Below are 27,517 nucleotides of genomic sequence, written 5' to 3'. Positions count from 1 at the left end.
TGCTGTCCCCAGGGGTTGGCTGGAGTTGTCAGCCTGCCTCCTACCTCCTGGCTCACTCACAGGGCTCTCTGCTCACAGCAGCGGTCCCCACAGCTGCCGAATCTCCTATAAAATCAATGCCACTTGGCAGGGACAAGATCATCAAGCTCCTCTAAAATTCCTAGGACCCAGCTCAGTAAGAGCCCCATAAGTACCTGTTGAATGACTGATTTTCTCTGAAATGTTCCCTTACCTCCTGGCCAGAGATCACTAGTGCGGGTCTCAAACTTGGCTGCCAGGTTTTGTGAGAATGACACACAGGTTTCTTAGAAACAGGAAGGTGCTCTGGTTTACTCCTAGGGATGCACATTGGAGAGCGAGACCCCAAGTAACGTCTAAATCCCGTTTGAAAGGCAGAGTCGAAAACACCAAGGCTTCTCCACGTTGATTGCTGGATTGTATAACAAAAGCATCTGACTGAATCCTACAGTCACATCAGGTTTACCTGTCTGATGAGTTACTTTCTGCATTTTCCTCTTATCTGTGGTGGAAATCTAACATTTTGGCTACAGGTCAGGGCAGAATTAAGCCAGCAAAGTCCATGGGAAGTTACTATTTCATTGTGATCATCTACATTTTCATGCCAGATATGTGATTTTTATACCAGGTACACGTTGAAGATTTAGTAAGACAAGAAGGAGAAGTGATTAGTAAGAAATATATCCTTTTGTCTTTATTCATTAATTTTATTTCTAATGATTTCCCTTCTATCCATCTTTCATTGCAGAAGAAAGAGGCAAATGTGAACTTGTCTTCTCTTTTCCCCTGACAGTAAGAACTATTTCTGAGGGCTATCCTGGTGGTCCAAAGGTAAGGAATCTGCCTGCCATTGTAGGAGACGTGGGTTGGAGCCCTGACCGGGAGGATTCCACGTGCTGCGGAGCAGCTAAGCCCACGCGCCACGACTACTGAGCCTGTGCTCTATAGCCTGGGAGCGGCAAGTCCGCGCTCCACAGACGAGAAGTCACCCCAGGGAGGAGCCCCCACGCCACAACTCGAGAAAAGCCTGTGCTGCGATGAAGACCCCGCACAGCCGAAAGTAGAGAAATACAATTATACATATACACATAAATGAAAGAAAGCAAAACTCTCTTCTTAGCATCAGATTTTCCTGGTTTCCTCTGACCGTGACTAGAAAAGTAAGCAAGAGAGGGAATAATAAGCAAGGATCAATATATGCTGAACCTGTCTTTGTCCTCCGATCAGGGAAGTGGCAGGGTGAGCTGGCATGTCCATTTGAAGTGAATCTCCAAGTTCTGGTTACCATGACCCCGAACGCTGCAAGGAGCATGTCAAGGAGCATTCGGCGTCCATGCTGTGCAAAGGGGAGAACGGGAAGGCATGAAGGGCCCGGACTCTGGTGAGAACAGCTCCTCCAGTCCAGCTCTACCCCTTTCCAGCTCTGCAGCCTGGGGCAAATGACTTAACTCTTCTAAGCTGTGCTTCCCTATAAAAAAGGAGCAATACCACCAGGTATCTTTCTGGCGTTTCTGTGAGGATTAAAAGGGCCAGTGAAGGCAAAGTGCTGAGCCTGTGCCTGGCACCTGGTCTAGGGAAAATATGGTGGCCTTCACTGTGATGATGAAGACAATTATAAAACCTACTCTGGCTCCATCTCCTCTCTCCCACCCTACTGTGCCACTTAGGAACTTAAAGGGGACAACAAAACTAACCATTACCTCCTGGCTCACTCACAGGGCTCTCTGCTCACAGCAGCGGTCCCCACAGCTGCAGAATCTCCTATAAAATCAATGCCACTTGGCAGGGACAAGATCATCAAGCTCCTCTAAAATTCCTAGGACCCAGCTCAGTAAGAGCCCCATAAGTTCCCCATCTCAGAGGAAATGGAAACCAACACAGTCCCAGTGCCCCCTGACATGCACAACAATTTGATACCTGAAGGATGCCATGAGGCTCAACAGGAAAGATCTTTGTGGACCAACTTCTGCATGCAACACACAGTATCAGGCAACAGGATCAGGCACCGTCACAGAAATAATCATATCTTTCCTACTAACAGCTAACTATTGAGATGACCCCCTCTAGAACCTACAGGAAATAAATTGTGGTGTCAAGATTGACCCTTCTGGACATACTATGGTATCGATGCTTTCAATCTCAATTATCCATGCAACCAGACTTTAAAAAATGTGTGTGTGGGTTTCTGCAGTGCCATCATTCTATTGCCTCATATTTAAGTTCCCAGTTAAGAGATTCCTTCTCACTCTGCTCTGTGCAGAGGGCCCCAAGCACAGCCCTTTACATGCACCCAGATCACATTCCAGCCTGTTAGGTTTGCCTCATTTTTCTTGACCCTCGGCTTCTCCTGGACCCCAAGTTAGTAGTCCACTGTACTCATCCTCATTTACAGCTCTATGGCATCTAGAATGCGAATATGGCTTTGGCACTTTCCTCCAAGTCATGCCCTTATAAACAGAACACAGAAGCCTTCTAGACAGGAAGCTAGACGAGACGTTAACTCAACAGGGGGTTCCCCTCCAAACTCTTGGTCTTATATGGTTCCATTTAAGACTGTACTGGTTGGCACACACTTGCCATGTTGACTCCTCCACTCCCTGTCACCCTCAATGAGTTAGTCTTTCCCAGCTCTCTTGCAACCATGTCTGTAGGCTGCATAGGTGGAAAGTTGGGTCATGGAGCTGGGAAGTGGTCCAGGACCATGGCATGAGCATACAGCCTCCCAAGGTGGAGTGTGTGTGTGTGTGTGTGTGTGTGTGTCTGTGTCTGTGTCTGTGTGTGTGTGTGCGCGCGCGCGCATATTTTCATGTGCAAAGGGGGATGCTTAAGAAACAGGGGGGTGGTGGAAATGAGACCAATGGAAATCCACTCTGCAAAACATTAAGCTAATGGACTTCAGAGCATCTAGTCTGTGGAGGAAGACAAAATGGAAACATTTGAGAGATTAAATAATTCAGTGCTGAGCCTGCCCTCTGCTCTGTCTGTGCCCATGTGGCTGGGGGTCGCCAGGTTCTATCAGATAACACATATTCATCAGTTGGCTTCCAAGCAGAGTTAGGCCCATGAAAGGGGGGTCTTTCTTATAAACAGTGCCCTTGCCAGCTCCCCTGGGATACAGGCACAATGAAGGGGCACATTTCTCCTCTATAACCTGTCATCAAAAAGGCATCTCTCCCATTAACTCTGGGGAGAGGTAAGTGCTTTGTGTCAGCAGGAGATGAGGCCCAGCACTAACCTGCTGTCCAGGACTCAAGGCGGTCCCCAACCCCACCTGACCAATGGGAGGAGGAAAAGCATCTTCTTTACAAAGGCCTTAAATGTGTTTCGGAAATCTGAAGTAAGCCCTCTTAAGAAGGTGCTGGAGAAACCAATAACTTCGGTCCTCTTCTCTAATCCTCAGAGGTGATCTTGGATGAGGCAAAGAGGCAAAATAAAGCAAATCTAAGAATTGAGGGGATGAGAACACAATAACCTTATTTCCACTTTTTTTCCCCTGCCTAAATGCTTTAGAAAAATCCTATTATGAAAAATTTCAAACATACACAAGAGCAGACTGAACAGCCTAACAAGCACCAAGGCACCCAACTCTAGCAATTGTCCACTTGTGGCCAACCTTCCATATTCACCTGTTACCCCTCCTTCCTACACTGTGTCAAAGCAAATCCCAGCCATCACAACATTTACCTATAAATATTTTAGTATATTTTTATAAAAGACAAGGATTCTTTAAAAAAAAAAAACATAATCACAATTCTATAATCACATTTTTAGTAACTTAATGGCCAATGTTTCCTAGGACAATGAACAATGTTCCCTAGGCCAATAAACAATGTTTCTTAGAACATTAATTCTCTAATAGCTTCACATATCCAGTGCTGTGGCCTGGGTGTTTGAAAAGACTGTTTATGTCTTTTCAAAATTCACATGTTGAGACCCTACCCCCCCCCCCCCGCCGCCCGAAAGATGATGGTATTAAAAGGCAGGGCTTTTGAGAGGTGCTCAAGCCAGAGGGTGGAGCCCTCACGAATGGGGTTAGTGCCCTTATAGAAGAGGCTCTGGAGACATCTCTTCCGCTTTCACCACGCAGAGCCTAGGGAGAGGCATGGCTGTGAAGCAGGAAGCAGGCCTGCACCAGGCCGTGACCCTTCCAGTACCCTGAACTTGGACTTCCCTGCTCTAGGGCTGCGGGAAACAAATGTCTGCTGTTTGTAAGCCACCTAGTGTGTGTATTTTGTTATAGTAGCATGAATGGACTAAGACATCAGTTAGTTTTTGAATGTCTGACTCTGCCTGGCTTTTAAGCCACTTTTCTGACAAGGCCTGCATCAGCTCCAGGGCGGCCAGGAGGACTTGGTTCTAGAACACGTCCTTGCGTGCAGAGCTGGCTCTGGGCACATGCTCGCAGAGCACACCCTGTCCTGGGTGGAGGGAGACTCATGTCATGCTGCATTTATACCTCCCAGCACAGAGAAGCACTCCCATGAAAGCCTTGATCTGATTTCCCGAGCCACGGGCAGCTTCAGAAAGCCAAATACTTTGGAAGGCCACCAGGGACCAATTTCACTCCACCTCCAGGACAGCTCAGCTCAACTCTCAGAACTGGCTGACATCTCCAACCCTTCTGCAGTGTCACTGGAGGGAACCCGCCCCCCTTGTCCACTCCCTCTCTGCAGGGGCCAGTGATGTCCTGGTTGACCCTCCTGGTGGATGTGGAGTGAGAGGAAGGCAGCACACAGAAAGGCATAAATATCAGCTATTCCACTTGCCCTTGCTTTTGACTTTCTCAATGAGTCAGAGCTAAAATGTTAATGAGTGCTAAAGGCTCGCATCTCAGGTAACAGATTTGCAATGAGAGGTGTAAATTACAAACCAGGTTCTAGGTAAATTACAAACAGATTTGCAATAAGATGTGTAAATTACCATCTATATGCTGGGAGGGAACACAAAGATGAATAGACAGACATTCAGGTCCCTGTCTTTGAGATGTTTGGAATCTAACCAAAAACGTGCATGAACTAGTCTGCCATAAAGGGCTAGAGGTACATATAGATGGTGAGTGGTCACTGAGGAAGGAACAATGAGGACTTAATTCTACCAGAAAAGGAGGTGGTAGTGCTGGCGGAGAAAGTTTTACTGAGGAAGGTTATGTCTGAACTGGATTTCAAAGGATTAGGCAGATTCTTCCAGACAGAGGAAGGCAAGAAAGGGCAGTCAAGGCAAAAGGAACAGCATGTGGGAATGCTCAGAGGCAGGAAAGCATATGGCATCTTTGAGGGGACAGGAAGAACACGGCATGGCTCAGGAGAGCCAGGGGAGGGCAGGTCAGGAAATAAGCCTGGACCCCGCGGCTGGGCCCCCCTTGGGGTTCCTCTGCAGGGCGAACTCGGGCCTGGCTCTGTCGGCAGCAGCACTGAGCTCTCACCGAGGGATGCTCATCGGGCCAGCAAGTCTCACGGAGAGGATTTAGGGCCCACTTCCGGCCGGCAGGAGAAGCATCTGGTGATTGACCTTTTGGCATGTATCATGGGTGACTCTCTCCCATGTCTACACCAAGGCCTAGTCCCCAGAAAGAGCTGGAGCAAACGAGGAACAAACAAGGACATAAGTGATTCTGGATAACATCTGGGGAGGAGAGTAGGGGCTGTTGGGTCTGGCTCAGCTCCCGTGTGAGGGGCACTTCTTTGCCTTCAGCTGGAGCTGGCAACTCTGTAGCTCTTTGGTACAGGGCATTTGGCCACACTTGCTGTCTGCAGGCTTCTGCCCCTGGGCTCCGGCTCTGACAACCACGTCCTGGCAACCTGTCCATAAGGCCTGGGGCCTGTCTTGCTCTCCCCACAGCAGGCCTGTGGGCCTGGCCCTGAACCCCATCCCATCAATGTAATCTTAAGCCCCAGGCCCAGTTGTCTGGTCCTGTGATTTCAGCTGACTCTAGGACCCTTGGTCTCAGAGGGGGGATTGGTGGTAGCGGGATTTTGGCAGAAGGTGGAGACTGTACAAGCAGGGCTTAAGCATCGTCCCTGGCCCATTTCCCTTGCTTCCCTTCAGAACCTCGATCTAGTGAGCTGGCATGGCGAGCTTTCCCCTGGACCTTTCTGGATCAGGAAGACAGTGGTCCATCTGCTGTCCCGTAGCAAAGGCGCTGCTCCCCAGCTTACCCTTTGCAAACTTGCTCTCCTCATCTCTACTCACTCCTCCAACTTCCTGTCACCCCATGCCTCACCTCCCCCACCCCCCATCTCCCTGCAGAGGCAGAATGTCAATCTGTCTGTCCTGCAAGTGCTCCGAGTAGGACAGTCATTTCTCTTTTGGAGATGGCACAGACAGAGCCTATTTTGCAGAGAGTCAGGGCAGGAGGGGAAGTAAGAATGGAAGTGATTCCAATTGTGTTCCAAACCAGCTCTCTGATTCCATGAATTTCTAGGACCATTGGGACAAGAATTTCAGGGAAAGCCTAGTTGTGAAAAGACATAAACAGAACAGCGAAAACACTTTGCACTAAAAACATGAAGCTGGTGACTTTGAGATATTTATTTCTCATTTGCTTTGGAAAGAGATTGTCTAGAGAATTTGGAAACCTACATTCCGTTTCAGAAAGCAGACCAGGTTTCTGCCAACAGTCAGTTTGGTGGGGGTGGGGGTGGAGGGTGGATTTTGTCTGTTTTTTCCATGTGAGCTCATGTTCTGGGGGATGCACACTGCCATTCTCATCCTAGACATCAACAGAGCTGTACCTTAATCACACAACTGCAATTAGCATGGAATGGCTTTTGAGCTTTTCTTGAGGACATGTTTTCAGAAAACACAAGAGCTTTCTTCTGCAAACAGTCACTGTCACCAGGGGCTCCGCCAGTTAAACATCTTCAACCAGAATCTGCACTCAGGTTTCCTGTGCTTCGAGAGTTTCAGGAACTTTCAACCACCAGACACTCCCATGTTCGACTGTATCAGAAAATGAGTGTGGTTAGATTTCTCTCAAGCTCTCAAAGGCTTTGAATCTTTGACCAACTGTTAACGTACTTAAACTTCTTGCCATGTAAAAGGCTTTACACCGTACAACAACTTAACTATACCAGAAAAGTTAGGTATTTTGCTGTGGACAATTCAGGTCCTGAAAGGCTGGGTTCAGTTTAAGGTCTGGAGCACGTGTCTGGAGCAGTGGGTGTGATAAGCAGAGGGCTCTCCCTTCTTCTGGGGCAGAACAGTTGACACTCAGCACGCACTATCTGTTGTTATTTTAGGTTTCATCTGTCCAGCTAGACTGCACATTTCCTGAGGTTGGCATCCATATATTATCTTTGCCTTGCCCACACTTCCTCGCAGAGTGAAGCAATATTTGTTGATTTAATAACAAAGGGCACACATTAAGAAGGTTAAACTTTTAGGGGGTGGCTCTTTTGGTTAATGGGATTCTGTTCTGGGTAATGAAACTACATCCCTTATTCTCTTCCTAAGAACCTAAGTTCTATTAAGAAGACACAGTGGAACCAGCAATATAAGCTAGGAGGACCTTGAAATTCATCCTAGGAGGCCACTAAAGAGTTAATTCAGTTCTTATAGGAGAATTATGAGGCAACACTATAAGAATTACACACAATGGATTTATAACACAATAAGATTTTTTTTTAAGGACAAAAGTAGTGACTGGGGACGTTTCAGATGGAGAAATAACTAGGTTAACCTCACTACTTTTTAAACATTTGCATCTGTGAATTGCAGAGGCTCAACATAAAGCAGATTGCATACATCCACTGAAAGTCATTCTGGCATGAGAAATTTCTCTTGCATAAAGCAAAACAGATGTGTTAGAGGAAAATGCAAACTTTCTTATGGGTATATCAACATTCAAAATTATATAGTTATCTTAGCAACTGCATATTGTGTGAAGCAGTGAACACTGTACAAGATCAGACTGTGTCCCTAAAAATGCAGAAACGTAGTATCTGGAAAATAATAATGCAGATGAAAAAGCTAGCAGGATATTCATATTTCACCCACAATTTTTTTTAACTGTGAGGATATCAGCCAACTATACTAAACCTGCACCAGAGATTAAATATTTAGAATTTTTGGCCATGTACTGCCTGGAAGCTGTGAATTGAGATCCACTGTTCAAGCAATGAGAAAGAAGAAATCACATCCTTGTAAGCAGGAAAGAGTATACCAGGGGCCTGTGCATGTGTGTCTGTTTATTGGGATCCACAAGCTAATCAGCTTGGAAATAGGAAGGGGACTCAAAGGCTGCCCCACTCAAGGTACAGGACAGAATTTACAGAGCAGTCGACACGTGCTCTGCTGTTTGCTAGATCCTAAGAAATGCACAAAAGAAGCACAAACAACAGTGTAGGAACCAAGACAGGAAGGAAAGCACAGTGTCCTGGGAGGCCCACCTTGCTTGAGAGAAACGTGTGTCCAGTGAGAAGGAGAAGAGAGAGCAGACCAATTCTTAAATGAGCAATCAGTGTGAAACCAGGCTGGGAAAGCTGTTTAAGGAAACTTCGAATATGATGCATATGTGAAAAAATTGTATATGTACATACACACACACAGACATACACACATATATATAATAGATTCAGAATGGCCGTATAATGGTCAAGATCAGTTTGCCAGAAACTAATGCTAATTATGATTAAAGTAATCCCAAATATTTGACATGGTCACATTCTAGAAGCAAAGTCATAAGAACAGTTTCTTCAAATAAACACACACACACACACACAAAATCACTCACACAATATAGTATTAGCTGTAGCTCAGAGGGCTCAGAATTGTCCTGGGCACACATGAATAGAATAATAATTGGTGATTTTTAAAAGTTGACAAATTATGAGTGTACTTGCAAAGAATAAATAAACTTATTTCCACTAACAGTTTTTCTATCCATGCAGGTATAAATATTAAACTTGAGATACAATCTCTAGCTAAAGCCATGCAACATTTATTTATCAATTAAAAAAACCCATGGCTGTGATTTGTACTTTAGAGTATGGAATACTATACAACTATCTACTTTCCTCACTTTGTAATTATTGTATCAGCAAAAGAGAGAATTCTCTTCACTTCCTTCTGATTTGAATAAATATATTTTCTGAAATTGTGTTCTGATATTCAAAATTACTTGAGTGAGAAAGAACTATAAAACACAAGTATAAATACTTTGCAATCAAAACACTTGGGATGGCAATCCATTTAAAAAGAATGAACTGCAAATATGGGTTGTATGAATAAACAAAGGCTCCACATTGCCAACGGCTGAGAGGATGACTTCACATCTACTTTTGTGACCATTTCCGTTATTTCACTGATTGGCACTGTGGTTTGAGATGTCTGTAGGCCTACCACTTCTGGAGGAATGTATACAAAGCCGAAAAAGTACACCCCCAGAAGTTCACTGTGAATGACAGGTTCTGGCATCTGAATTTAATAATTGGATGCCATTTGGAATCCATATAATTTTTCAACAATAGAGACACTTAAATCAGGCTGAAATTATACATAACTCATGCATATATTTAAACACGGATTAATCTCTCTTTACATGTACATGTGCAACCTCTTATGAAGGATTCGTAAAAGCAGCCTAATAAGGAAGAAGAATGAGGCTGTGGTTTCAAGAGGGATCACTGATGATGCAATGAGGAGTTCAGTGTCCCCTAAGTTGCTCTGAGCTGTCACCGCATGAGATTGCAATGCCTTCATTCATGTATTTCCCCCACCTGAAATGCCCTCTTCCCTCTATTAAAAAAGCCCAGTTGAAATCCAATCTCTTCTTTTGAAATCTTCTGAAAATTCTGTTTAGGAACATTCTTCTTCTCCCCATACAATATCTCACCTATTACCTGTTTTCTCTATTACTCACCTACTTCTTCAGCATCTGCTGTTGTGTATTGTTAATCTTGAGATATGTCTACATTTTATTTTCCCTGACATGCTTTTTGAGGACAAGGAACTCTGGGTTATACTCTTTTCATCCCTCTAGCAACCTTTCTCAAAGTGTTGTCCTTGTATCTCTAGAACTGCCTGAGCATTTGACCAAACTGTAGCTTCAGAGATGCTGCAGCTGTATGGAGGGAGGACCCAGAAAGTTTCATTTTTAACATGTTGCCCAGGTGAGTTTTAGGGCCTCTACAGACTGACAACCACTCTATACAAGGACTATATGTAAGAACTAGGAGAGTGCTGTGAACATAATCAGTACCAAGAAGTATTTGTGGACTATACAAAGGTATCCCGAGGGACCACACTAAACCAAACCAAACCGAAACAACAACAGAAGCAAACAAAGAAACTAAACAAAAAAGGTAACATTCAAGGCATTCAGCTTAATTCTACATCTATCAGCTTAATCATAATGCAATTACGAAGCTGACTGAACATAAAGTGTTATTTTACAAACAGTGCTTATTTTCTAGTCTGTGGTTGCTTAACAGGGCAAAAACCATGTTTCCTAAACTCCTAATTAGGAGGTGCTATGACCGACCACCTCTTTTCCATCTCCCTGCCTTTTCCTACTGATTCCTCCTAAGAATTGTTTCCTTGGCCTTCCTTCTTGTTTCCACTGCCCCTTCCCTGCTTTCTGTCTAAGAGACTGATCACTTGTCACCTAATTCACTGTGGCTCACAAGTTCAAGATAAAGAGAGCAGGTGCAAAGGGCAGGGCCCCACAAGTTTACAGAGTACCTTATTTAAATTAGAACAAGATGCCCTTTCTGTGCCAAGAAGCATAACTTGGCAGAAGGAGGATACACAGTGCCCTTGTGCAGTTAGCAACGTATAAAACTGCACATGGCAGTCTGTCAAAAAGGGGAAGGGAGCAGAAAGCATCTGACCTACTACCCTTGCTCCCACATTTTCCTGAAGATAGCTTTTCCAGAGCTCCATTTTTATCTGACTTTTTGCTCAGGTCCAGATTCTACTGAGTAATAAGAAAAGTTCCAAACATTAGTCATTTGAATGCTCAGAAGAAAGCTATATATGACATATTATTGTGAAACCAGTGTGAAGGACTTGCTTTTTATTTCCACAAAGGAATGAAAAAAGGGGAAAGAATTCACACATTGGGAAAAGGTAAAATAAAGAACCATGGCCTTATGAGGCAGACTGAGGAATTCACGACTCTGGAGGTATTTTGAAATAACACAGGGCACTACCCACCTTTGATAGTTTATGATGGATCTGAGCAAGGCCGCCTCCTGGGGCCCCTCCTCCTCCATGAAGGCCCTTTTCCTGTAGTGCGAGGCTTTTTGTCCCTGCCTGAAATTCCCCTGCCTCTGCTGCCATTTCTGCCAGAGCACCCGAGGCCTTGGGGCCCTTTGGGAACCACAACCTTGGCTCTGAAGTCCCTATTTCTCAGGGCCCGAGTGACTCCCTTTAGTAGAAAGTTGGAGGTGGCTGCTGCAGCAGCGGTCACTCAAGCAGGTTGGTAAAATATTAAAAGCATTTTCTTGAAGTTTTGCAGCTTTCTCGGGGTACAGATTTGGTCAGACAGGGAGTCCAGTCTAGGACAGAGCTCATAACTATACTAGCTTGTGGATTCTGAAACGGCAGGGACCCCATGTGGTCCTCCATTATTCTAACGCTTCCAGGGCCTCGCAAAAAACCTTCTCAGCAAACATGCCAGAGCCAAATTCCTCCTCTGGTTCTGCCTCCAAAAGTCCTCGGTTCAGCTCCTGGAGAACTCTTCCTTTCTGTGTCACTCACCACCCCTCAGCCCTACTCTCAGTGAAGGTTTTCGGGCCGAGGCCCTGGATCTCCAGGTATCATTTCAAGGTCAGATGGAACCATACCCTGGGCAGCTGTGTTTGCTGGAATCCTAACCCCATGACCTTTGCCCCTGGCCTTACTCCCAGGATTATGTGACTTCCGCAGCCAAAGGGAAGATGTGATGAAGGTCACTAATCAGTGACTTCAAGAGAGGGAGACGATTTGGGTGGCCTAAGTGAATCACAAGCCGTTTAGAAGCAGGGATTTCTCTGGCTCATAGCAGAAGCAAGATCAGAGATTCCAGCCCCGAGAGGGATTCGGCTAGAGGAGGTTTCTTTCTGGCTCTGGGGTCACAGGGCAAAGACATGAGAATGGGCTCTAGAAGCTGGGAAGACCTTTCAGGGACAACTGGGACCTCAGTCCTACAGCTACAAGCAACCACATTCTGCCAAGGACCTTGAGAGCCGGGGGCAGAACCTCCCTGCAGGCCTGCAGGGGCCAGGGCAGACTGATTCACCCCGCGACTGCAGCCTGGTGAGGCCTTACACAGAGAACCCAGTTGAGCCTGCCCGACTCTTGACCTCGAGAACTGGGAGATAATACATGGGTGTTGTCTGGAGCCGGGGGTATGCGGTCATTTGTTACACAGCAACAGGAAGTGAACCAAGCAGCCCTCTGGGAGTATCTGGAGCCATGCCCCACGTGCTTTCCGACTCCAGCTCACTTACTTCTCTACTTAGGGAGATAAAGAGTGGGTGTTCATAGACCAGGAGCAAACTCCAGCCCTGCTTCTTCCTTTTGTGTTCCTGGTTCACTGACCCACTCAACCAACTGCTTTGTCCTGCCTGTTAGGGCTGCCCTCCACAAACCCACACGTCTGTCAGAGCTTCCTTTCTGCCATCTGCCTAGTGGGACTTATACTTTACAATAAAAGTATCTCTGCCCCAGCTTTGTCCTTCCTGCACTCAGGACCCCACCGGGCTTCAACTTAAGGAATCAGAAATACAAATAGAGCCCTACAGAACTTCTACACAGATCTGATCAGTGGGTGCGCCTTTAAGAATTAGATAATATGACTTGCACAAAATGGTCTTGAACAGAAATGAGTCAGACTAAGATCCCTGACATATAACCAGGGCTGTTCAGATGTGAGTATTTGGGGCAAAGACAGACACTATTTTTTATTAAGACTTGAGATAAGTATGTAAGGAAAAAAAAAATCCCACTTATTGGAAAAGACCCTGATGCTGGGAAAGATTGAGGACAGGAGGAGAAGGGGGCAACAGAGGATGAGATGGCTGGATGGCATCACTGACTCAGTGGACATGAGTTTGAGCACACTCCAGGAGATAGTGGAGGACAGGGAAGCCTGGTGTGCTGCAGTCCATGGGGTCGCAGAGAATCGGACATGACTTAGCCACTGAAAAACAAAAACAGAAACTCCCACATCTGAGGTTCGGGGCTTCACCCAAACTAGGTACATGGTGCTCGGCAGAACAGCACGCTAGAGTCTAGTTCTCTTGACGAGTCATCCCTACTTCCCTTGTGTTCAAACTGAAAGAATCCATCAAACGAAGCTGCTCGTATTTCTGAGAGAGGGGAAATGACTTTCAAGGGCCTTGCTTGATCCCCTGTCATAACTAATCCGTCCCCCTCTTTTCTCCTTAAGCAACTTGGCTCAGTCCTGTTCGTAGGGCTCCTTGTATCCTGCCCTGCATTCTAAGTGGCTGCTTATATGCGCCCCCCACCCACTGTTCCCTCCGGCTCCTCAGTGTCAGAGCCACGTCCCCTTGATCTTTGTGCCTCTCCGGGCTGACCCAGGGACCATTCAGTCCCCGCTTAAGGAGTCCACTTGGAGCACTGAACTGGATTTATGGAGCTTTGCTTTGCTGTCAGCTTTCAGGTAGGGGCTTAAAGTTCCCTGCTCCAGGGAAACAAGGGTCAGACAGCAGCGGCACTCTGCCCGCTCCCAGAGACCCCTCACCAGAGTGAGGGGCTGGCGGGAGGTGACGGCCTCACAGTCCCAAGAGTCTGTACAGAACAAATGGGGGAGGGGAAGGAGGCTCCGGAAGGAGGAGAGGGAGGACCAGTCTCACTTCCCAGCTGCAGCAGGCGGGCTTGCTCTCTAATTTGATCTTTTCTCTGCCGTGGCCAAGGCCAAGTGCGTTCCCTGAAGAGCAAATGTGAAGCAATGCAGTTGCTCTTTCAAAGCAGGGGGAAATAAGAGCGGTGGTGGGAAAATGGGAGGGAAGTCTTTTTCTTGATTTATTTTTTTAAATCTATGTGGTGGGAGAAGCAGTCATGAAGATAAAATATGCAATAAATTCTAAACCGTGAAGGGAAAACATTTTCTATTGTCCTGTAAGATCTTTGACACTTTAGTCATTTATTCAGTCACTCAGCAGGCTTAGCCTATACCCTGATTAGGGCATGTCTCACTTTGTACAGCAGAACATGCCTCCTGGACCAGAGGGTCTCCAGGGAGGGACCTCCTCAGTCCGTCTTCACGTCACCAATGCCGAGCACAGTGGCTTGAGGGCCTCTGGAGCTCCGGAAGTGGTGGTTGGCCAGCCAGGGAGAGTGAAACCAGCAAGGCAGCGGGGAGCAGCGAGGTGGGGGCGGGGCCTCGGATGGGGGCGGAGCCTCGGGTGGGGCGGAGCTTCAGTGGGGGCGGGACATGCTTCCAGGATAAGAGGGATGGGCCTGGACAAATGTCACAGAAAGGCTAAGTGGCCTCACCCAAAAAAGAAACCAAGGAATTGGGAAATTAGGAGGCTACTGGTGACCTAGCAGGTATTTGGGGGAGAAAGCATATTGTAGCTGAGTGAAAAGTCAGTGGGAGAAGCACTCACTAATGGGCACAAGTCAGCACATTTTAAATAATTCACCTATGATAAACCATAATCGAAAAGAATATAAAAAGAATGTATGTATGTTCAGCTGAATCGCTGAGCTGTACAGCAAAATGAAAACATTATAAATCAACTACAGTTCAGTAAAGGTTTTTAAAAATGTATCTAAATGTACACTGTTACGTGACTGGTGAAAGAAACTACGGAATACAATGCGGTGGTTAAAATAAGTAGATTCATATCAGGGTTTCTCAATGTCGGCGTTATTGACACTTGGGGTGAAAAATTCTTTGTGAAGGGGGGCTGCCTATGCACTTTAGGGCGTTTAACAGCACCCCTGGCTGCCAGGAGCACTTCCACCTGGTTTTGACCATCAAAAGATGTTTCTAGAAATTGCTTCCAGTTGAAAAACCACTGATTTATACGTACTGACCTGGAAAGATCTCCAAGGTAGATCATTGGGTACCAAAAAAAAGTGGCAGAAAAGTACTATTTATGTAAACAAAGTACAATATATACACAGATATACATAAGTCTGTTAAGGCCTTCCTGAGTAAGTATGTACATTGACAGTGGTCCAGAAGGACAAAACTGCTACCAGATGTCTTCTCTGGGAAGGGGCCTGAGGCTGGGGGGCAATCACATGAATTTTGGTTTTATTTGTACTGCTTGTATTTTTAAAGAATAAAAATATACTTGATGTTAAAATTAAATTGTTTATAAATGAATGGAAATTGAAGATGCAGAGAAAGAATATGTATGCTACTCCTTGACAAGGTTTAAAGAGGAAAAGAAAGCTGGCTAGAATGAGGCAGAATTAAAGGAAGGAATTTTTAGGATGTGGGAAAATTGAGCACTGCTAACTTCAGTCAAGTTACAATTTTGTATAAAGCATTATGAAGGCGAGGGGGGTGGGGAATAACTTCTAGAATACTTCCACTTATTAGCTCAAGATTTCAACAATGCTTTGCCAGCAACAACTTTCCCACTACAGTTAAATATGCATAAAATGATAGAATTTCTCTTTCTCTTTTTCCACCGCATGTTTCTTTAATTTGTGTTTCTTTGGTGTGTGTATGGCTTTCTGTAACTAAAGCGCTGATGCCATTATGGAAACTGTCAGTCTTCAGAGTTGGAAAGACCTGAGAATAAAAGCTGACTTTGACTTGTGTTTGGTCTGGCATGGCTGAGGATACTGCAGGAGTGTATTTGTTTTTCATTAATTTGTTTGTCATTTTTCTCCATGATCTATGGAACATTTATTTCCCCTGAAGCAAATGTCAGAGGTTTCTCTTGGTTCTGGTGGGGTAATGAATTGTTGAGAATAAGAAATTTTTCTTATATGCTATTTGATTGTGGAAGGAGACATTTTGTGACCTTTTGCTGTTTTACAATGATAATGAATTTCCTGGCAAACATGGAAACTTTGGGCTTCTTTATTAAAATAATGAGGTTTGAGGAGTAACTTTGACCTGGACCTTTGTAGAATTAATCAAATATAGATTTTGGAAAAATAGATGAGTTTGGTCTTTATTGAGACACTTTAATGTATTCCTGTCACCAAGGCAGTACACAGATCCATATCACATAAAAACATCAAACAATTAAATACAGACCCAAGTCCCAGCACTGAGCTTCAGGCATGTTTGGTGTGAGGAGGTTAAGGCTCAGGGACTGTCAGCCTGATCACAGTGTTACTTTGTTTCCTTTTTCTTTGTTCTTTTTTTTTTTTTTAATTGCAAGAGTAACAGTATAACTTGTAAAAAAAAATTTGGCCTATACTGAACAGAATGAAAACTGGTAATAAAAGTCATCTGCAATCTCACTCTCAAAAGCTAATGGCCCATCATAACATTTTGGCATATTCCTTCTAATCCTATTTTAATGCCCATATTTTTGTATGCAATTGAGGTAATAATGAACATAAAATTTTCTATTCTGCATTTTTCCCTCTTAGATATTACATATAATATTTTGTTTCCATCTCTAAACAGAAAGAACATTTTATTGGAGTATAGCTGCTTTACAATGTTGCATTAGTTTGTGCTGTAAGCAAAAGTACATCAGTTATACATATTAATACATCCACTCTATTTTAGATTTCCTTCCCAGGTCACCACAGAGTCAAGTTCCTGTGCTAAACAGTCAGTTCTCTTTAGTTATCTATCTTGTACTGTCTCCAAACACTTCAAAGGAAAACTATACTGAATCCTCTTATGATGTTCCAAACAAAGGCATCAATTCATGGGGAAAAAAAGAATAGGTTTTCTTCTTTACAATATTATAGGAACATCAAATTCTACCATTTTCCCTCTAAATGTGGTGACAAGATATGTTTTTCAGATGCTCTGAAGTTGTAGACATGTCTATATTTCTAACTTTGAGAGGTGACAAAAGAAAACGAACTTGCTGAGACCAGGATGTATGACAAGCTCACACAATAACAATGGGTGAGGATGCTCTGTGTTCCTAGGAGATAGGGTGATGGAGCAATAGGTGTTCCAGCCACTTCTTTGACCAGCCACATGGATGCATGCATGTCAAAAGCCACTTGAGAGTAACCTCTCAGTCATTTACAAAACCATGAACATGGGGAGCTTTCCTACTTCCCACATAGCACCCTTAGTCACCCAGTTTCTCCACATAGTCTCTCGGGGGCCCACTGGAGCTTCCCAGTACCCATCCCCAATACCCTGCAAGACCAGAGCAGTACTTGGAAGGAGTCAGAACCCACAACCCAAGCAGGGAGGGTCTCAGAGAATTTGAGTAGAAATTGGCTACCTCTCAGGATGGGGAACACATGTACACCCATGGCAGATTCATGTCAAAGTATGGCAAAACCTCTACAATACTGTAAAGTAATTAGCCTCCAATTAAATAAATAAATTTATATTAAAAAAAATTTTTTTAAGAAAAAAAAAAAAAAGAAATTGGCTACTTCATTGTAGGGTTGGGAACTGCTTCCTGGGCAGTTGCTCAGTTCATGACCATATTTTGGAAGCTTGAGTTTTTTTTCCCCTGAATGTTGACAGAATGAGAACATCAGGAACAAAGGGAAAAAGGAACCAAGTTTCTGAGATAAGCTCTAAAATCTTCATGCCTCGCTGGCCGAAATATATTTTGGATGTTTTTCATTAAACGCCAGATTACTTTAGGATTGGGAAACAATTTGACATCTAGATAATGAGAAAGACAATGTAAATTCCTGTCCTACTAGCCTAAATAGGGACCGGGGGAAATTTATGAAGACCTATAAAACATGTCTGAGATTTAAGGTCTTATATCTCTGTCTTTAACTGCATATCTCACACAGAAAAACATTTACTTAGTCTTCAATCAAATATTTATGCAAATATTTTAAATTATAAATCTTGAGCTTCAAATCAGGTAAAAGTCCTTCCTAGACTAGGGACTACTCAAAGTATTGCCAGAGATCCAGCAGCATTGGCTCCACCTGAGAGCTTGTTAGAAAGATTGAATGCAGGCCCCAGCCCAGCCCAACTCAACTGAGTGATCCACATGCCCATTCTAATCTGAGAAGCACTGGTTTGCGGTCGGGTGACAGATCAGACTTTTGGAATGCAAGTATGGTCACAAGTGACTTCCTAGGCAATGCGGAAAAGTTGTTGGTACTGTTCAGAGACTGCTTTCTTCTTCCCCATTACAGTCTAACTTCTAGTCTAATGTTTTCATCACCGCCTTGCTGATGGTCAGAAGCTATCCCTGATTGCTGATAGAGACTAGAGCTCAGGGCACTCTGTAATTTCTGAGGTGGGAAAACAATGCCTGCCAAGGTGATTATCCTCTTGATTTGATGTCAGATTAAATAAGAGAAAAGAGGATGCTTGGCGTGAAAGCATCTGAATGGCTGGAGTACCACACTGACAATCCATTTTGACCAATATGATCAAATGACCAATATGATCATATGACCAATATGATCAGTGCATTTTGACCAATATGATCAGGAACTTTAAGAAGTACATTTTTCTCTCACTTGCTTACTTCTCCTTTAAGAAATAAAGCAGTCTATGTGCAATATAAGTTTTTAAGAGTGCTTACAAGTAGGCCTAAGGTCAAGAATGTGTTTGATTTAGCAGTTAGGGGAATTTAAATTCAAACCCAGTTGGTTTTTAAAATCAACTTAATCACCCAAACTTGATGAAGCGCCCTCAGTTATCTAAAAGAAAGCAGATACTGCACAATGGAAGAGTTGATGTCATTCGTGGAGCTGCCAAACCATCAACAATCTGGAAAGTGAAAATTTTTTAAAAGGGAAAATATAAAATTATGAAAAACATGCAGTTCTTAGATTTGCTTGCATGCTCTTCCAAGTGTCTGACGGTTTACGTAATACCTCTTTCCATTCTTTTCTAATTTGGCTTAGACTGTCAATATTTTCATTTAAAAAGAATGTATATTCATTTGAGCTTAATGTAGGGTAAATGTGTCCTTTATAATTTGAGGAAAGATTAAGAAAAAAACAACCTCACATAAATTTGAAAATACGGTTGAATGAGAAAAAGAGAAAGGTTTAGATTTTTTTTTCAGTCTCTAACATTAAAATATTTAAACATTAGTTGTTAACAGAAATCAGATACTACATTCTACCTTGTCCAAGAAATAACCAAAATCCAATCCTCAACTTTCTTTAAATGACATATTTATCTTACAAATAATTCTTACATTTCAGGCAAATGATTAGAAGGGAGGGTGGTACTTGAGCTGAGTTTCTTTATCTTTCCTCTTTTATTCTTATTTTCTCTTCTGAGAAAGGAGCTGAAAGTCAAATAAAGACCAAATTATTTTCTGAAAGGAATTTTTACAAAATGATATAGAGGAAAGGCTCTGGAATGAATAAGTGATCAAAATAATCATGACTTCCTGTCATGATTAGGAATGATACTAGTGTCAGACGCTTACCTGCTATATTAAGCCAAATCTAAAGTTTTTGTGTTACTTTATGAACAAACATTAGCTATTACAAATCAAGTACCTCTGACATCTAATTTCTTTTTAAAAGACCTCTTAAAGCCTTTCCTAAATCTTTCCTTTTTCCATTTTTCTTTAAATAAAGAAGGAAATTTATTTGACTATTATTTTTGTTGTGTCACTGCTCCAGATGCTTAGGGAAAATAACAAATATGAAAGATAAAACTGTCTGCCCTCGCAGACAGTTTTAATGGGAGAGGAAGGTGATAAAAATCAAGAAAGATAAAACCAAAGTTGTTGAGATAATAAATTTAAAGCTATACTTTTTGAGCAAATCTACCCTAATCACCCCCAAATGCCTTTCATTATTTCTTCATTTCTCCTTAGTGCCTATGTATTTGATTTCTATCGCTTATCATTTGTTGCTACTTTATTTTATAACTGTGTTAATATCACTTCCTGGGCATATATATATTTTTCCTCTGATTCAAAAGGCTCTTCAGAAGCAGAGGCCATGTATTTATTCTCTAGGTATTCGCTGCCAGAGGTAACAGATTTTATTCTATACATGCCATGCCTGATCACTGTCATCTTACACAGGGTGTGTGTGTGCTAAGTCACTTCAGTTGTGTCTAAACTCTCTGCGATCCTGTGGACTGTAACCTTCTAGGCTCCTCTGTCCATGGGATTCTCCAGGCAAGAATACTAGCGTGGGTTGCCATGCCTTCCTCCAGGGATCTTCCCGACCCAAGGATCAAACCCACATCTCTATGTCTCTTGCATTGGCAGGCAGGTTCTTTACCACTAGTGCCACCTGGGAAGCCCAACATATTACATTATAGGTTATTAAAGCAGACCACATCCTCAGCTTTCTACAGCTTACTTCTCAGAAATGTTTTTAAGTTTCATTTCAGCCTTATACATAGGCACCCTAAAGCCCCCCAAAAATCTGACCAGATTAGTCAATATTGAGAAAGTAGACTTACCACAATTTAACTGCACTGGATTTGTCCCATGGAATTTAGTGAGGTTTTATGTCTTTCCAAAATACTATGGTTGACAATTTCAAGAACAATATATATCTATCTTTACCCTTATAGGTTGTAGGACTAGGGGACTGAGGTAGAAAGATGTGTAGTTTAGACTGGGAGAGAAAGCAGAGAGTCTGCACATTCCCAAATCTTGAAGAGATCTAGCTACAAAGAGGCCTCCAGTGTGGAGGGTGGAGTGGGCACAGGGGCTGGATCTGAAAGGGATTACTTGGAGGGTGGCCTACTTCTGTGCTGAGTATCAAAATAAGCATCGACCTTTGAATAAATTAGAATTGTCAGGCTACTCTTGGAAGCCATTGCTAAAATTTCTAAGCTCTACCAGAATTAAAGAAAAGTAACCAAATAAATAAGAGGTCAGTTGGAAATGAGAGGATGTGGCATCAACATAACCTTGGGGGAAAAAAATTAAGCTGATATGTAAGTGAGGTTTCGAGCAAGTAACCACATGGCCAGACACCCATCTCCCAGAGGCAGGCCTGGCCCAAGCCCTTCAAGTCAGCCTCTGTTATCTGGCCCTGAGAAGCCTTAAAATAGGTGCTTACTCTGACTTCTTCAAACATAAAATTGGGGCAGTGGGATTTGCCATTTCTGTGTAGTCTAGGCCTGTGGTGAGGATTAATTAGTGTTTTTAAAGTGCTGTGGGTTTGGTTTGGTTTATTTATTTTCTCAGGATGAAAGCCAGTACGCCAGCACCAAGTGTTAACAGCAAAGGTTTGATGTATGTTACTTGAGATGCCCTGTGTGAAGTGGGGCGGGCGGGAAACGAGGCTTGTGGGACGGCCTTCAGCATCAGAAAGGCCACATTTCCAAACACACTTTAGTACTCCCCAAAGTCAAGGAGGCAAACTAAAAGCCTTTGAAAATTAAAGAGGAGAAAAGTTATCTGTATTTAGGTTCTGTGATTGAGGGCTTGACCAGCCCACACCAAGGAAAATTTGACGAACCTCTGCAGGCAAACATTGGCAGCAAGAAAAGACACAAAATTCTGCTAATTCTGTGACACGCTGTAAAATGAGCTCTTATATTTGCTCTAGAGAAAGAATGGCAGCTCAGAAGGTCAGGATATCGGGACTAACACCTGAGGAAAAATGCTGTCACATGCTAGCTTCTCTGACCCAGGACAGGTGGGCATAGTGACCAAGAACTCTGGGATGGCCTCCACTTCCCCTCGCTAAGAACCCAGCAGTTTTCCAGATATTACACTCTCACAAGAATCCTCTAAGCTGGTTTTAAAAAATAATTTTTATGGCTTTACTCCTGGTTAAGGAGACAATGTGTGCTCATTACCAAAAATTGAAACTGCAGACACAGCGAACATAAAAAGTACGGACACTGCACCTCCAACACCAACAGTCAGTGTATAATTGCTATTTGCTATTGTTTGAACATATTTAGAGGCGATACCTATAACCGTCCCCAATTCATAGGTAATGGAACAGAAAACAGAGAACTTATCTACCAGCTCACAGGAAATACGTCAAAGCTGGAATTCAGATCCAGGTCTTTCTGACACCCTGGAACTCTACAAGTCCCAGTAGGCTACTCCACCTCAGCCACACCCCGCTCCCTCATCCCACCACCCTCCGCAGAGATAATTACCAGGAAGCACAAACAGTTTCCATAACAAGCCGTTCAAAGAGAAGCTGCCATCATCCACAGAGTCAGGTTACGCGTGAAACAGCAAGGTTAGTGTCACAAGTAGATCTGCTTCCCCAGCCTCATTTAAATGTATAATCCTCCATCAACACACTGGGTATTTGAGGGAGGTGACTGTACTTTTTTCACAAAATCAGTGCAGATCAGAAAACAGAGACCTCTGAGGTCAGCAGATCGTGTCTTATACGTGAAGCTTGGACCTGCAGAGCCCTGAGGTCCAGGGTTGTTATTTATTAGGTGTGTGCGACCTGCTGCCTCAGTTTCTCCATCTGGATTATAAAGTGGGTGGCTGAACTGACTGCCAGGGTGCCTTCTAGCTGCTGGTACTCCATGCAGTGATGGGAAATCTCACTGACAGCTGGCTGGCCTCAGGCATTCCACCTAACTTTTTTTTTCCTGCTCAATATATCATTTCAGGTTGAATGATAGAAAGCCGCCCTGTGTTGGTACTTCCCCAATATGCCCAGAAAGACATGAAAGTGCTTTGAAATAATGTATGGTATTACTGCTCTTGTTAGATGTCTTCTAATTAAATGAGCAGATGATAACCAACCTAAATGACTAATTTATTAGCACGCATTCTTTGGGGATGTGTACATCTCCTTACACAAAGATCCTCAAGAGAGCCCTTTGTATATATTTTTTATATATATATAAAATATATATTATATATATTTCATCATATATGATGAAATTTTGCCCTCCACGGAGTATATGGCTCTGGATGGGGAAACCATAAACATAAATAACTGCAGGAGAAAGAAGCAAGATCTCAGTGTCTCAAGATGCTCCAGGAAAACTCAAGGGACTTAAGTCTGGAGGGTCGGGGAGGGCTTCATGGAGCAGGAGAATATGACTTGGGCCCTCGAGAAGGGTCAGAGAAGCAAAGGAAGATGGCGGAGGATGCTGCAATGGTGCTGAGCGGAATCACAGAGGCTGCAGGAGGCAGGCCAAGGAGTCTGCGCATGGCTGTGGGCAGCTGGGGACCACCAACAGCTGTCAAGCAGGTAAGTGAGGGCCTGTGTCTACATCCTCTTTCAACAAAAGCTAAAGCCTAAATGATCTCTTGTACACTTTGCCAACAAAGGTCCATATAGTCAAAGCTATGGTTTTTTCCAGAAATCATGTATGGATGTGAGAGTTGGACCAAAAAGAAAGCTGAGCACTGAAGAATTGATGCTTTTGAACTGTGGTGTTGGAGAAGACTCTTGAGAGTCCCTTGGACTACAAGGAGATCTAACCAGTCCATCACGAAAGAAATCAACTTTGAGTATTCATTGGAAGGACTGAAGCTAAAGCTCCAATACTTTGGCCACCTGATGCAAAGAGCCAACCCATTGGAAAAAACCCTGATGCTGGGAAAGATTGAAGGCAGGAGGAGAAGGGGGTGACAGGATGAGATGATTGGATGGTATCATCGACTCAATGGACATGAGACTGAGCAAGCTCCAGGAGTTGATGAAGGACAGGGAAGCCTGGCATGCTGAAGTTCATAGGGTCATGAAGAGTTGGACACAACTTAGCAACAGAACAACAACAACCTGCAGCTGTTTACCTGTTGGGGACCGGCAGGATCTACTGAACAAATCACCTCAGAAACGGCAACTTAGCGTCAGGGAGTGGATCTGAATTTGCTCTAAAGAGGAAAACAGGGAGCAGCTCCAAGCATGCAGACCTGGACCACTCCTGGATCTAGAGTACAGACCTGAAGATTTTACCACAGAGAATGTGTGTGAGAGGAGGGGAGGGAGTGAAGACTGTTCTTTCACCCTGTACTCATGAGCAGAAATAACATCCTATATTATAACCTTTGAAGAGAAGAGGCCCTTTCAATGCAATAGTGACGAAGATGTACAGACTCACTTTGAAGCCTTGGCCTTTGGAGTGGAAAATGCTAACATCTGTCAGGGCCCTTCGTCTCTAATCAGGCTTCCGCCAGCAGGGGGCTGAGCGCTTCATATGTGTGCATGTGGGTCAGGTCACACAAGCGGATGGACGTGAGGATTCTGATGATTCACCGAAAGCCACATCTGACTTCCAAGGTGAGTTGTGGTCATAGACGGACCTCATATTCTTTACCTCGGAAGAGCCCAGGGCAAGCCTGGGGTGTTCTCTAAGGCAGACTAATACCTTTGAAACCATTTCTCCTCCTGGTTTGAGGCATGACGGGGACGAGAACTGGCTGGCTAGAACCGAGGGGACCACAGAATTTGGGGCTAGAGTGCTTCAGAACCAGGCTGAGTGGCATTCACACCTGTAGGACCTCAGAGCCTAACCGGGGGTCACGGCTGCTCCCTGCCCTTTGAATGTCTCCAGGCTTTCCCACAAATCACCTTCGATGGTACCATCCCCTCCCCCCAGACTCTTGCACAGGCTTCCTCCATGGCCCACCCTGTGCAGCTGGAGACAGACCCTGAGTCAGGTCAGCCTGCTAGAAAGAAACCCTTCACAGACGTGGGAGGACAGGAGGAGAATAAATACTTCTCAGGATCTATTCTTAGCAATGAAGGAGGAGAAAAAGGTACTACCTGAACAGAGACCAAAATGTGTCCATGCAAGGTCACCTGAAAACAAAGCCTCTGAAGATGAATAAGAAGTTTCCTCAAAGCACACGGGGAAGCAATTATAAACCATATGTTTGACACTGGCCAGGGGCCCGGGGGCAAGAGAGATAAAAGCAGAGGCCGCTTTGCGCGCACTGAGAGAGCCAGTGCCCAGAGCAGCAATGAAAGGGAGCTTTCCAGAAAGGCGGAAATGGGAACAGAGACCCGCAAGAAGCAGCTGCACCCTCGGCTCAGAGGGGAAGTCAGCTGAGCTGAAACCAGGTCGGGGGCTTTATATTTATATATATTTGTCCCTGGTGGCTCAGATGGTAAAGAATCTGCCTGCAGTGCGGGAGACCCAGGTTTGATTCCTGGGTCGGGAAGATCCCCTGGAGAAGGGAAGGGCAACCCACTCCAGTATTCTTGCCTGGAGAATCCCATGGACAGCGGTGCCTGGTGGGCTACAGTCCATGGGGTCCCAAAGAGTTGGACATGACTTACTGACTAACACTTTCACTTTCTTTCGTTTGTTCATCAAGGAAGTCTGGGGTAAAGAGATGAAGTGGGCAGGAAAAATGCCACATCACTGGATATTTTCCATGAGGGGAAGAGTGAGGGTGGGCATTTATATGCCGGATAAGTAGTTTCAAACATCTGTATGTGATAATGTTAATTAAAATAAAAAGCAGCTTGTGACCTTTTTTTTTAGGCACAAAATGTAGGATGTGAGTTCAGGGTTTAAGAGGAGAGTGTGAATTGCCATCTGGAGGCACTTTTAGGTTCAAGAAAGGCTAAGAGACAATAAAACAAAGACTATAACCTGTTGGTCTAGTCATCATTCATGAACAAATATTTATTGAGGACTTAGTATGATGGCAGGCCTTGTGCTATGCACTGGAAATATGGCAATAAAAGAAAATGTTATAGATCCTGTCTTCATGGAGTTTCTATGCTTTTTGGGGGGGATTAAATTTAATTTATTTTTAATTTTTAAAATTTTGGTACAATATAATACCTAACATGGAATTTACCGTCTAAACCATTTTTAAGTGTCCAGTTCAGTGGCATCGAGTACAATCACATTCCTGTGCTACCATCACCATCATCCGTCCACAGAACTCTTTATCTTATAAAACCAAAGCTCAATATCCACTAAAAAGTAACAACTCCCATTCCTCCTTCCACCCAGCCCCTAGAGCCCACTGTGCTACTTTCTGTCTCTACGATTTCAACTACTGCAGGTACCTCATGTGAGTGGAATCATGTGGTATTTGTCTTTTTTTGTGACTGGCATATCTTATTTACTATACTGTCCTCAAGGTTTAACCATGTTGCAACATGTGTCGGAATTTTCCTTTCTTTCTAAGACTGAACAGTAATACTCCATTGTATGTATGTAGCACATTTTGTTTATCCATCCCTCTCTTAGAGGACATTTGGGTGGCTTCCACCTCCCAGCTACTGTGAACAATGCTGTTCAAATCCCTGATTTCAATTCTTTTGGGCATATATCCAGGTATGGAATTGCTGGATCATGTGGCAGTTCTATTTTTATGTTTTTCAGGAACTGCCGTAGTGTTTCCACAGCGGCTGTACCAGTTTATATTCCCAACAGCAGTGCACAAGTGCTCCAAGTCACATCCTTCTCAACAGTTGTTCTCTTCCTTCCTCCACTCCTCCCTTCCCATAGTCATCCTCATGGGTATGATCTACAGCTCTTTGAGATTTCTCTATGCTTTATTGCAGAATCTCCTGGCTCACAGGTGATCCTATGACCTCTGGTGTGTGCATGTACACACCAGTCTTTTGGAAACATTTTTACTGTTAATATCAAAGCCACAACCCACCAAGGTATGTGGCCATGGAAAAAACCCAAACTCCACCAGTAGGAAGGGCTTCTGTGGTGATTTGTACTCCTAGAGTAAGGGGGAGGTGGTGAAGATGCTACAAGGCAAGAGGCTAGCTTTTGAGGGGCTCTGGTCCTATGTGGAAGGCAGGACTTCCTTCAGAAAAGTCTAACATCAATTCCTACAATTCATGATAGAAGGAGACACTGGTTCACCACTGCCAACGAGACCCACTAAAGGAAAGACAGCAGATGGAAAACTGGAATGATGTAGTGATGTTTTAGAACAGGGCCAGAAAGATGGGAAGGATGTAGTAATAACAAAGCTGTGTAATAATTCACACTACTCTAATGCTTGGAGCAAACTTATATGCAGAGTACATCATGCAAAATGCCAGGCTGGATGAAGCACAAGCTGGAATCAAGATTGATGGTAGAAATATCAATAACCTCAGATATGCAGATGACACCACCCTTCTGACAGAAGAGAAGAACTAAAGAGCCTCTTGATGAAAGTGAAAGATGAGTGTGAAAAAGTTGGCTGAAAACTTGACATTCAGAAAACTAAGATCATGGCATCCAGTCCCATCACTTAATGGCAAATAGATGGGGAAACAATAAAAACAGTGACAGACTTTATTTTGGGGGGCTCCAAAATCACTGTAGATGGTGACTGCAGCTGTGAAATTAAAAGATGCTTGCTCCTTGGAAGAAGAGCTATGACCAATCTAGACAGCATATTAAAAAGCAGAGACATTACTTTGCCAACAAAGGTCTGTCTAGTCAAAGCTATGGTTTTTCCAGTAGTCATGTATGGATGTGAGAATTGGACTATAAAGAAAGCTGAATGCTGAAGAATTGATGCTTTTGAACTGTGGTGTTGGAAAAGACTCTTGAGAGTCCCTTGGACAGCAA

General features: G+C 43.8%; 1 protein-coding gene across 3 annotated transcripts in view; it reads right to left on the bottom strand.

The window, feature by feature from the left end:
* ARSB (arylsulfatase B) overlaps window positions 1-27,517 on the bottom strand; it is a 158,955-nt gene that overhangs the window by 27,061 nt on the left and 104,377 nt on the right. Inside the window, exon 7 of one of the 3 annotated variants that reach the window (XM_061158102.1) lies at window positions 6,532-6,957. The exons of 1 other annotated variant lie outside the window; for it this stretch is intronic. In XM_061158102.1, the coding sequence (XP_061014085.1) occupies window positions 6,896-6,957 (62 nt within the window). In that variant the 3' untranslated portion in view covers window positions 6,532-6,895. Of the gene's footprint in view, window positions 1-6,531; window positions 6,958-19,153; window positions 19,353-27,517 lie in introns of those variants that run through there. One more of the 3 variants, XM_061158103.1, reaches the window with a different exon arrangement.

Source organism: Dama dama, chromosome 12, assembly GCF_033118175.1.
Source record: "Dama dama isolate Ldn47 chromosome 12, ASM3311817v1, whole genome shotgun sequence".
In the NCBI taxonomy this organism is placed as follows: domain Eukaryota; kingdom Metazoa; phylum Chordata; class Mammalia; order Artiodactyla; family Cervidae; genus Dama; species Dama dama.
This window is presented reverse-complemented; position numbering and strand designations above follow the sequence as displayed.